This window comes from Channa argus, chromosome 3 (assembly GCF_033026475.1).
Source record: "Channa argus isolate prfri chromosome 3, Channa argus male v1.0, whole genome shotgun sequence".
NCBI lineage: Eukaryota > Metazoa > Chordata > Actinopteri > Anabantiformes > Channidae > Channa > Channa argus.
The window spans coordinates 660,750-673,372 of record NC_090199.1 but is presented as its reverse complement, the minus strand read 5'-3'; the positions used below and the strand labels follow the sequence as shown (position 1 = coordinate 673,372).

General features: G+C 39.2%; 2 protein-coding genes across 3 annotated transcripts; one reads left to right on the top strand and one right to left on the bottom strand.

Annotated features, from left to right (window-relative positions):
* Window positions 1-360: 360 nt before the first annotated feature.
* LOC137123393 (immunoglobulin lambda-1 light chain-like) lies at window positions 361-5,503 on the top strand. The gene is made up of 4 exons (XM_067497048.1): window positions 361-531; window positions 612-935; window positions 4,305-4,337; window positions 4,980-5,503. The coding sequence occupies exons 1-4, from the start codon at window positions 492-494 to the stop codon at window positions 5,303-5,305; spliced, it is 723 nt and encodes a 240-aa protein (XP_067353149.1). The 5' UTR covers window positions 361-491; the 3' UTR covers window positions 5,306-5,503.
* Window positions 5,504-6,417: 914 nt separating this feature from the next.
* On the bottom strand, window positions 6,418-12,124 carry LOC137123392 (immunoglobulin lambda-1 light chain-like). 2 transcript variants are annotated; one of them, XM_067497046.1, is made up of 4 exons: window positions 11,981-12,124; window positions 11,579-11,900; window positions 7,587-7,621; window positions 6,418-6,923 (listed from the first exon to the last, which is right to left on the bottom strand). In XM_067497046.1, the coding sequence occupies exons 1-4, from the start codon at window positions 12,018-12,020 to the stop codon at window positions 6,595-6,597; spliced, it is 726 nt and encodes a 241-aa protein (XP_067353147.1). In that variant the 5' UTR covers window positions 12,021-12,124; the 3' UTR covers window positions 6,418-6,594. The 2 variants fall into 2 exon arrangements, 1 of the variants encoding a protein (XP_067353147.1); XR_010913838.1 differs by lacking the exons at window positions 11,579-11,900; window positions 11,981-12,124 and adding an exon at window positions 7,958-8,456 and having other exon boundaries at window positions 6,809-6,923; window positions 7,587-7,844.
* Window positions 12,125-12,623: the final 499 nt, after the last annotated feature.

The following is a 12,623-nucleotide window of genomic DNA, read 5'->3' as shown; positions in this document are numbered from 1 at the left end:
CTGAACTGTTTTAACCCTGCTTCCAGCAGCAGGAGACATTTTGTTGCTGGATAAGAAGAGCAGAGTTTGAAATATAAGTGCTCATGTTTTACACAACATCAAAAGAAAAGATGCACAGAGGTCAGAATTTCTTCACATGGTTTGAGTTTGAGTACAGTAAGTAAAGAGGCAGTAAACTGAGATTTCCTGCTCAGTCAGTGAAGCATCACCTCTCTCCTCCTCCGACTTCCTTCCCAGGATGCACCTGCAGGCCTCGTCTGCTTATTTAGAGCTGCATGTAAATGAAGAGGTCGAGTTTCAGCTCTCTGCAGAATCAGACCCCTCCCCACTGCAGATTCCCCCCAGAGCTCCTCCTCCCATCGGTCCCTCTCACTTTCAGGGTTGGATTAAATTGCTCCTCCAGCTCCTCCTCTCCTCCAAAGCCTCTGGTCTGTCAGCACTAAGGTCACTTTCCAGGATCCGAGTCCATTCTCAGTCAGTCCACTGAAAACATGCTGGGGACCCTCTGCACTCTCATCACTGCTCTAACATGTAAGGAGGCTGACTGACCTCAGCTTGGATTCATCACTCTGCCTCTTTCTCTTCACTCCATGTCCTCTTGTTGTTTACAGGTGTGACTGCTGTGACGCTGGTCACTCAGAGGCCTCCTGTTGTCACGGTGAGAACGGGACAGACAGTCTCCATGGACTGTAACCTGGGGACTAAATATGATAAAGCAGTCTGGTACAAACAGGTTCCTGGAGGAGTTCCTCAGTTTGTACTCAGATTCTTTCACAATCTTCAGTCTCCAATCTATGGTTCAGGTTTCTCTGCTCCTAAGTTCACATCTACTCATCAGTCACAGTCCGATTATCGTTTGATTATCAACAATGTGGAGGAAGGAGACTCAGCAGTTTATTACTGTCATACATGGGATAACTCTGCTGCTGAGGAGGCACCACAGTGATTTACACTGTGACAAAAACCTAGTCACTCAACACTTCTGCTTTTTGAGCCTCTGACACACTGATTGATTACAAAGCCATCAGAGGTTCTGTGTTTAACACCACTGTGCAGTTTATGATTTTTCTTTCAAAGTATTGAAACCTATTATCTCCTAAAACATACAGTTAGGATTACAGAACAATACTAAGTTTAACACCCCCACACACTGTAAAAGCCCTTCAATGGTGGAGTACAAACTACCTACATTAAGTATTTAAAAATAAACAATTTTTTTTACTTGTTTCTTTCTTTATTCATTTAGAGTTGCCAGTAATTACTATTTATACTTTGTTACAGATATTCATTATTTCCCTGTGTTGAAGTTGTGTTTTTAAACTTGCCACGAAGATGAAAACATAAAACTCCATAAAAGAGCTTAAATCAATTGGTTTTTAATAAACAGTAAAAAAAAAAAAAAAAAACAGTTCGAACATCTTGTTGGGTTGGTAGAGTTGGTTTTGTGACTCCAGATTTAACAGAGTCTTCAAGGAATTATATTTCACAGTTGCAGGCAATATTTTGTTCTACTTTAGTCCAAGTTGTAGCAGCACCACTGTAGTAAAGCTGCAGGTTGGACAGAAACTGCAGAGACCACACCGGTACAAACTAGCAGCTCTGTGTGTAAATTCATACAATTTTTTCATATTAAAATATAACTGACTGGTTTAGGGTTTACTGTGGTTTGCAGAAGGTAAATACATGAGTACGTTTGTAACATTGTACTAATTCTGTGCAATTTGTAAAGTTTATGAAGCTAATTAGCATGTTAGCATGCCAACACATTAGCATAGCTTTGGTGTTGTTATTTAATGGCTAAAGCTAAAACTAGCTTGGTGTGATACTGTCTGTGAGCATTTAGTTGACAGACGTGACTGAGGACAGGGACATTTGTACTCACTAGACAGAGAGAAGCAGACAGCTACAGTCCAACGAGCCTGTTTGTAGAAAATCATTTTTATTTCAGTTGCAGTTTTTCACTGTTCATTCTCACACTTTTGCTGCTTTATTTAGTTTGACAGTGACTTCACAGATCCTGACCTGTTTCCACACTGCATGTTAAAGTGCTGCTCCATGCTCCGTCTGATATTTAAGACAGAGACGCTTCCTGTCGTCTCTGAGTGCAGAGAGGACACAAGAAAAAAGTTCTCTGGTCACTCAGGCAGTTTTCACCAGTAATGTTTTCTGGATACAACAGCAACAAAACTGTCAGGTCATTTCAGTTTTTAACATCGAGAAACTAAAGGTTCTGGTAAAATAATTACAATATCTTCACAAATTTGATTTATTTCACTAATTCCATTCAAGAAGTGAAACTTGTATAATGAATACATTCATTCAACATAGACTGATATATTTCAAGTGTTATTTCTTTTAATTGTGATGATTATAACTGACAACTAATGAAAACCAGAAATTCAGTATCTCAGAAAATGAGAATATTACTTAAGATCAATACAAAGAAAGGATTTTTCCACACTCTAATCAGCTAATTAACTCAAAACACCTGCAAAGGCCTTTAAATGGTCTCTCAGTCTAGTTCTGTAGGCTACACAATCAAGGTGCAGACTGCTGATTTGACAGTTGTCCAAAAGACGACCATTGACACTTTGCACAAGGAGGGCAAGACACAGAAGGTCATTGCAAAAGAGGCTGGCTGTTCCCAGAGCTCTGTGTCCAAGCAAACAATAATCGAGAGGCGAAGGGCAGGAAAAGATGTAGTAGAAAAAAGTGTACAAGCAATAGGAAAAACTGCTCCCTGGAGAGAATTGTGAAACGAAACCTGTTCAACACTGTGGGGGAGATTCACAAAGAGTGGACTGCTGCTGGAGTCGGTGCTTCAAGAACCACTACACACAGACGTATGCAAGACCTGGGTTTCAGCTGTCGCCTTCCTTGTGTCAAGCCACCATTAAACAACAGACAGTGTCAGAAGCGTCTCACCTGGGCTAAAGACAAAAAGGACAAGACTGCTGCTAAGTGGTCCAAAGTTATGTTCTCTGATGAAAGTAAACTTTGCATTTCCTTTGGAAATCAGGGTCCCAGAGTCTGGAGGAAGAGATGAGAGACACAAAATCGACGTTGCTTGAGGTCCAGTGTAAAGTTTGCACAGTCAGTGATGGTTTGGTGCCATGTCATCTGCTGGTGATGCTCCACTGTGTTTTCTGAGGTCCAAGGTTAACGCAGCTGTTCAGTTCATGCTTCCTGCTGCTGACCAGCTTTATGGAGATGCAGATTTCATTTTCCAACAGGACTTGGCACCTGCACATAGTGCCAAATCTACCAGTACCTGGTTTAAGGACCATGGCATCCGTGTTCTTAATATAATACTTACTTCAGCATGTGTTAAAATTAATAAGTTACAAAGTTACTATGTACGATGAGAACTATTTATTTTTGCATTACTCTTGTGTAACAAATTTTTATCTTTTAAATGAACTCATGAGATCAAGAGCTGGATGGGAGCAAACCAAACTCAGAGGAGCAGCAGTGGGTCAGAATAACAAGAGAACTTAATCAAATAATTCAGGTGAGGGCTTAGTATCCATATGAAAAAATCTTTCAATAACTAATTGCTCTTCATTGAAGCAGCAAGTTAGGTTTTTCTTTGGTTTTTCATTCTGTAGCTGATCACTTTTTAAGATTCGATTACTGTAGGAACAATAAGCTCCTGTCGGAATTCATCACCTAACCTCTCTCGAATTTTATATTTATGCTCCCTCAAAAGTGTAACCACAAATTTACAATAAGTGTTTTATAGGAAACACCAGTGAGTAACATTCATGGGAATCATCAAAAACTCAATGAGTAGCATCATCAGTGGAACCTCAGTGCTGACTGGACAGTGTGGTGAGTCGATGCTACAATTGACTCAGAGTGATGTAAATCCTCAATTTCACATCTGACAATTAATTACAGTCTAAGTGTCTCTGTGAGACAGTCAAACACTATAGAGTCTTTTAAAAACCTTTGTGTATGCTGCCACTTACAGCTAGAGACAGGTTGTCTCCTTCACTGTATGATTTATTTTTTCTGATGGATGTGCTTGTTCATTACGTACTTTTATATTTTATCTATTATTTTAAATGTTATTGTCTGTTATAAGTTTTATTAGTGATGGACAGTGTTTGCTTCTGACTTTGAGACTCTTGTACATAAATGCTGCTATAGAAATAAATCTTATTATTTTTAAGGAGACTGAGGACGCGAAGGACATGTTGACAGTCAAAGTTGGTCTGAACAGGATGTTTCAGTTCCACTTTCTCGTTAGTGAGAGTTGGGAGGTTTTTGTACGGACATGTGTCCAAACTGAATCACTGTGGTGTTCGGACCAGGCACCAAGCTGATTGTGACAAGTAAGTACTTTTTACTGCTGGTACTACAGGACACTTGTTCTTTTTCTCATGACTCATTTACTTCTGTAAACTTCATCAACACATTTTAGTTCTGATTAATTATTTGTTTGACACCTCCTCTGATACGGGAGCTAAAGTAATTGGACACATGTACAGTGGGTTAGTCTGAAAATTATTCTGAACAACTCTGTTTTTAATATTTTTGAGTAGATAACATATCTAACAAAGTGCCAATAATTAACAGATTTACCACTTTTTTTTATTGACCTTTCAAAGTAATAAAAAAAAATCATTTTTTATTCAGTGGATCATTCATGACTAAAAGTGAAGTGATATGTGCTGTAAGTCAACACAATAACTGATGATATTTCTCACGTTTAGTTACTTTTGTTGGACAGATGTTACTGGAGTTTGATCATTCTGAATATTTCATCAGTAACTGTTAAATAAAAAATGTTACAAATGTTGATTTGTATGGACTTTGGAAATTATTGTTCAGTATATTTATTTTCTATAAAATCTTTGTTCACCTCTGATCATAATTCATATTGTCCTGATCCACTGCTGTGTCTTGTTGTTCTCTGGGACTTTTCTGTGTTTCTCTTAAACTGCATTTACCAAAGGTCCTGTGTGTGTTTTCAGGCTCCAGCTCCCGTCCTCCTGTCCTCAAGGTTTTCCCTCCGTCCAGAGCTGAGCTCCAGTCCAACACAGCCACTTTGGTCTGTCTGTCCAGTCAGTCTGGGCCTTATGCAGATGTGAGCTGGTCTGTTGGTGGGAGTCCAGTGAGCAGCGGGATATTGACCAGCATTGCTCTTCAGCAAGCAGACCAGACTTTCCAAATCAGCAGCTACCTGTCTGTGAAGACGTCAGACTGGAACATGGACAAGGTTTACACATGTAAAGTTTCTTTGGGCTCCCAGAGCTCAGAGAAAAGCATCAACAAGTCTGACTGTCCCACTGAAGAATAGCAGAGGAGCAGAACGACCATTTAGCATTTGCTTCTTTACTCTTTGTGCTGTTTGCTCATTTCAAGCTTGGCATGTTAGAAAAGATGAGTCTGCATGCTTCTAATCAATGCTGAGACACTTTGGTGCACATGTTGGATCAGCTTTGTACTGACAACATTTACAAAAAGCCCTTCAATAAAAAAGCATCGTGTTCAAAAAGACTTTGTGCAGATTTTTTTCGAAGGTCAATTTATGTTGTAACTGCAGCATTTGTCCACCCAGCAGACTCTGTTGTGGCTGTAATGTCTTGATGTAACTGTACACAGGTTTCTACAGTGCTAACACTTTCTCCATCTGAGCTTTTATAATGGTTAAAGGAAAGTTTGTCAGGAAATTCTGATGAATTGTTGAGTGTTTCTTCACATGGTTTGAGTTTGGTGCAGCAGTAAAGAGGTTGTGAGAATCAGCTAAAATGAGCAGTAAATGAAACCGATGTCTTGCTCAGTCAGTGAAGCATCATTCACTCCGACTTCCTTCCCAGGATGCACCTGCAGGCCTCGTCTGCTTATTTAGAGCTACATGTAAATGAAGAGGTCCAGTTTCAGCTCTCTGCAAAATCAATGCAAGTCAACCGTGACTGGAAATACCCAACTGATTTTACTATTATTGAATGTAATCATGGTTTAATTTTGAACATGCAGTTTTCAGTTTTCCAAACCTTTATTTGTGTTGACAGGCAGGAATCCTAGTCTCAAGGTGGCACTGAATTCAGCATTAAGTGATGAAGTTTTGTTTTTGTACATGTGTGAGCTCTCAGCAGGTATTTTAGAGATGGAGACATTGTGAACATAGAAACAGAATGAAAGTTGTTCAGTGCATGTGAAAAATGTGATTTCAACTTTCATCAGTATTTTCCAAAAGGATGTGAAAATCTTTGTGCCTGACAAAACATCCACACCAGTACATTTGCATTTTCCCTAATAGAAGAACCAGCTGGGTGGTTTACACCAACTTATCAGAAACTCTGTTCAAGTTTTAATCAATGTTAAAAGTTCATGCATCATGGATGAAAAACTGTATTTATCCGGCCTTCAATTATATCTTTTCTCACTTCCACAAAACTTAAACAGCTCTTTTTTTTTTTAATCAACGCTTTTATTAAAACAACCAAAGCAAATCTGAGCAAAGCAAATAACAGTCGTTCCACTGAGCGTAAGAATATTCAGTGGGACACAGATTACAGTAGGTTTAAACATCAAAATGATTTAAAAAGGCACAACACAAGCAGCAAAGATGAAGATCACCCTCTTTTAGATGTGACAGTCAGACATGAACAAGCTTTTCTCTGAGCTCTGGGAGCCAAAAGACACTTTACATGTGTAGACCTTTTCCATGTTCCAGTCTGATGTCTTCACGGACAGGTAGCTGCTGATTTGGAAAGTCTGGTCTGGTTGCTGAGCAGCGGTGCTGGTCGAGATCCCGCTGCTCACTGGACTCCCACCAACAGACCAGCTCACATCTGCAAAACCCTTAGAATCACTGGGTAAACTGGACAGACAGACCAGAGTGGTTGTGTTGTGCTGGAGCTCAGTTCTGGACGGAGGGAAGACTGTGAGGACAGGAGGTGGGAGACTGTGACCTGCCACACACACAAACACACACAAAAAGATGAATGTACAAAGTATTACACAGTACAGCAAGACCAAATCCTCCTTTATGTATCGTGTTGTTGATTTCACCAATAACAAAAATAATCAGAAAGTCACTGTGTCAGAAAGTGCAGCAATTTTCTCATTTGTAAACACTATGCAACATAGAAACAACCATTCAAAACCAATAAACTGAGTTAATGTTGTGGTGGTGCAGGATATAATCAGATGAAGCAAATTACTAAACACATTTAGTAAAATGCATCAGTTAAGAATCTGTTCATCACAAGCCAAGAAACAAACTTTAAACAACTGAATTTAAAGTAAGTTTGATATGAAACACAGGTGGCAGATTATCTAACAAAGCTAGAATGTTCATTAAATATGTCACATAAATCACAACAATCTTAAATCTGGATTAAAACTTTCTTGGGCTTCAAAATCCTGTATCATTCAGTAAAAACCATTTGAACCCCTGAGATCATCAGGTCTTTATGTCTAAGACACAAAGATCTGCTTTGTCTGCTCACAAAGCTGAGCAAAATATCAGTTCTTCACTGAACAACATTTTTACAACAAGAATAAACTTAGGACATGACAATTGTGAGAAATAGAACAAGTGTCCTCTAGTACCAACAGTAAAAAGTACTTACTTGTCACAATCAGCTTGGTGCCTTTTCCGAACACCACAGTGATTCAGTTTGGACACACGTCTGTACAAAAACCTCCCGACTCTCACTAATGAGGAAGTGGAACTGAAACATCTTGTTGAGACCAACTATGACTGTCAACATGTCCTTCTCTCCCTCAATCTTCATGATGATGATGAAGATATTTGATGATGAAGATAAATTTCTATAGCACCTTTCATGTAGAAGTGTCTCAAAGTCACAAGCAAACACTGTCCATCACTAATAAAACATTTAAAATGATAAAAAATATATATATATTTCAGAATATAAAATGTACATAATGAACAAGCAAATTATATCAGAACAAAGCATAGGACTGTAAAGCCAAAGACCTGAGTTTGCTTCCTGATTCCCATTTCTGGTTTAGTTAAGACAAGAAAACTACTGATGTTACTGTTCCAGAAAGATTGTGGATGTGTTTAAAAGCAATAAAACAGGCTGTGTGTAAAACGACCATTACATCAGGCCTTGATCTTCCTCTGACCCTAATCAGTTCCTGTACCTGCCTAATCATAACCTAAAATGCATTAATGATGCTGTCATCACACAAACTGCACATTGTGCTGCAGGATCACATATTGCAGCAGAAAACCAAACCAGATATTTTACTGCAAGATCAGATATTTTGCTGGACAAAAATACGTTGTCTGGTAACACTTCATTGATATGTTCAGTATCAACATACAGTATTTGCAAATCGACATTTACGTTACATGTCACCATATTCTCACTATGTTCACAGGAAACTTAATGTGGTTTAAATGACCTTTCTCAGGAGAATGTAATCATGTTTGGAAACAGGGTTGGCTGAACATATACATCTTGGTCTTATCAAGGTTTTAAAGGAGAACAGAAGGGGACAACAAGTAAATGCTTATATCAGTATATTATTAAATTTACTAGTGAGGTTCTTTTTTTTTTTTGGCAACTACATGACTTCACTGTAAGTTAAGACAGTTAACAGGTCAAAAAGCAGAAGTGTTTTTGACTATAATATGATGTACCTCCATGATATTGTTCACACTTAATATTTAATAAGCCAGATTTTTTTTTTAAATGACACATTTAAGATGAAATACAAAACAAACAAAAAAAAAAACAATGACAAAGAGCAATTGGTTGAATGGAGCCAAATAGGCTTTTTTAGGGAACCACTTCTCTCCTAAGTGAACCTAATTTGCAGCACTTAAAATGGAATAAAATGTGTCTGTATGACTTCATAGTCTCTTAACCAAATGTTAAGAAACTATGATGAGCTTAAGCTGTTTTCACTGTATGATCTGATGCTTTTCAGTTTTAATTTTCATCACAGTGACAGTAACATTCTCTCTAACATTTCTGTCATTTCAAGAATAAAACACTGATACAACCACTGAGGAAATGTCCAGAGAGCTGGACATAAGGTGAGGACACACAGAATTAGAGAGCCACAGAAATAAATGAAGTGTAAAGCTCTGTGCTTCTCTTTGAGCCTTGGTTTGTTCATTGCACCTGATTTAATCCAAGTAAACAGAGTGTTTGGTCACTAGTGCATGTGGCTGCTTCCTTCAGAAGGAGGAGGACAAAACATGTATTCAGTCCATCAATCATATGAATGTGTGAATCAGCAGGGACCAGCTCTGTCCCAGTTCTTGGCACAGTAACAATTCAACTCTGTTTCCACTGCTTTATGATATCTAAACCTCTGCGTCTGTGCACATGGCCCAGAGAAGAGCAGGAAACGTTTGGAGGCTGCTCATTTTACTCTTTTACTTTGACATGACAGAGTGAATTGGACACCGCAATCAATGATCCCCATTTGAAGACACATTTTACCATGAATTCAGCAGCTTCATGTCTGAAAATAGACCACTAGTCTGAGGGTTTCACTTGTGTGGGCTCCTGTGCAGTGCATGTGGATCTTGGCGCAGGCAGGTCAAACTCAGACCAACACTAGCATCATATGAGAAGTTTCTGTTGACAGGATACTTTAAAAAAAAAAGGACAAGTATGGCTACTATGTCAAACAGCTATTTGAAAAAGGACCATGGAAGAAGGAACTGAGACTATGTCTGAGCCTGGTTTAGTGAATAGATTCATGTTTCACTAGGATTTGTTTTCATTAAAAAATAAAATGTAAAATATTGGGATTGTTACGTATAAAGGACTTGTAGTTTTACTAAAAAGTCTAAAGATTTGCTCTTAGATGTAGTAGAGTAAAGGTGTCTTGATAATCTAAACTAGCATAGCAGATTAGCATCATGCTATTCATGCTATAATAGCCCACAGACTGCCAGTGCCTCCAAACATTTCAAAGAAAACCAGCAAACCTTCTCCTGCTTTCTCCTGCTTTCTCCAGCTTATCACCAGCATCCAGTGACAATCCATCAAACAAGAAACCTGGTCTCCTCTGTGACCTCTTGTTATCCAACACCTGGTCCAAACACAGAGCTAGTCTTCATGCTATGCTAGCTAAGGTGCTACTTGAGCCACCAAAACATTTATCATGTGGACACCAAGCCAATCTAACTTTGTTACCACATTTTAACACTGAGAAACTTAGCTGTCTTTGCTCCCGTCTCACCGTCCCTCTTCTCAACAGTCTTTGACTAGGGCAGCCTGCAGTTGGCCATTTCATTACTTGTCCTTAGGATCTGCCCTTTTATATCTAATTCAGTCAACAGCAGAAAAATTTATTTTCTGACAAAACCCCTACGGTCGACCTGCACTGGGTCAAGTTCAGCATTAAACCAAGGAACTGTCAGCTTCACTAAATACACAACCCACTGTGATTTAAGAGTCAAGATTCAAACAGCTTTATTGATCCCATTGCGTTCCCTTGCTACAGCTGCTCTCCAGATGAAAAGTAAAAAAGAAAGGAAAAAACTTCCAAATAATAAACAAGTACAAGTACAAACTACTGATCAATAAGTAAGAAAAACCCAGCTAGAGCAGTAAACGTAAATGAAATAAAAATAATAAATGAAATGAAAATACTACTATTTGTCCATTTTGATTATTTTGTCTCCCTCCTTTTTATGGAAGGGGGATGAGTTGAACACAGCTGACCACAGCTTGACTCTAATCCTTTCTGATTCCATGTACTACAACTGTCTCTAAATAAATGGGACCTCTCTGTCAGTAGTGTGTGACAGCATCATCTGCAGTCTAGCTTCTGTTAGAAGGGTTATAGGGGGTTCAAATGGTGTAAGAACGTTTCTATAGACAGCAGCCAGGAGCCTCTGTGAGCTTCAGCTACACTTCAATCAATGCACTAAAATACTAATAATTAATAAATAATTTGCTTAACTCGATGTATTTTGTTTGTCACTTCCATTTGGCCTTTTCTTAGAAGAATTAATAGTGGATCTTACTGAAAATCAATTTTTCTAAATAGTGCATATATGTGATTTTATTGAGAAACAAACGAAGAATGTCTGGATCTGGATTCACGCACAGCAAACTGTGTTTAAGAGGCTCGTTACTGTAGCTTTTAATGTCCACTTTGTTTAAGACTTTCAGGAGTTGGTTTGATTTTACTGTTGTCTTATATACTGGCGACTGTGGCGCAGGGAGGTAGAGCGGTTGTCCACCAATCTCACAGTTGTTGGTTCAATCCCCGGCTCCTCCAGTCACATGTCAAACTGTCCTTGAGCAAGACACTGAACCCCAACTTAGTTGCTCCCGGTGAGTGTTGGCCAGCTGCATAGCAGCTCCCCCATTGGTGTATGAATGTGTGTGTGATTGTGAGTGTGAATGGGTAAATAAGAAGCAGTGTAAAGTGCTTTGAGTGCCAATAGGTAGAAAAGCGCTATATAAGTGCAGAACATTTACCATTTATATTCACTTTATATGCAGAGTACAAAAATATCTACTTGTTAATAATCGTAGAACAGAAGACAATTAAAGAGAGTTCAAAAAGCAGAAGTGTTTAGTGAGGAGATTTTTGTCACAGTCTAAATCACTGTGATACCCACTCATTAACAGTGTGGTCCCATGTACTACAGTAATAAACTGCTGAGTCTCCTTCCTCCACATTGTTGATGGTCAAACGATAATCTGACTGTGACTGATGAGAAGATGTGAACTTAGGAGCAGAGAAACCTGAACCATAGTTTGGAGTGTTCCAGTTATGCCAAGCACTCAGAACATACTGAGGAACTCCTCCAGAAAGCTGTTTGTACCAGCGAGCAGCATTAGCAACAGTTCCCAGGTTACAGTCCATGGAGACTGTCTGTCCCGTTCTCACCGTGACAACAGGAGGCCTCTGAGTGACCAGCGTCACAGCAGTCACACCTGTAAACAACAAGAGGACATGGAGTGAAGAGAAAGAGGCAGAGTGATGAATCCAAGCTGAGGTCAGTCAGCCTCCTTACATGTTAGAGCAGTGATGAGAGTGCAGAGGGTCCCCAGCATGTTGTCAGTGTGCGCTGAGAATGGACTCGGATCCTGGAAAATGACCTTAGTGCTGACAGACCAGAGGCTTTGGAGGACGAGGAGAGGAGGAGCTGGAGGAGCAATTTAATCCAACCCTGAAAGTGAGAGCTCTGGGGGAATCTGCAGGGGGGAGGGGTCTGATTCTTCAGAGAGCTGAAACTCGACCTCTTCATTTACATGCAGCTCTAAATAAGCAGACGAGGCCTGCAGGTGCATCCTGGGAAGGAAGTCGGAGGAGGAGAGAGGTGATGCTTCACTGACTGAGCAGGAAATCACTGTTTCCTTTACTGCTCATTTTATCTGATTCTCATAAACTCTTTACTGCTGCACCAAATGAAGTAATTTCCTTAATATCTAAACCATTTCTATAACTCTTAATTTGTTCATGTTAATAATCAATCTTCTATGACACGAGTTATGGAGTTCCACAAAGCTCTGTGTTAGAACCATTACTTTTCACTTTACACATGCAACATTTTCAGAAAACACACCACAAACCTGCTATGCAGATAGATAGAACTTTTTTCATCCCAACAGGAAATTCACAAACATCCATATTAATAGGATAGATGGTAATCAGAT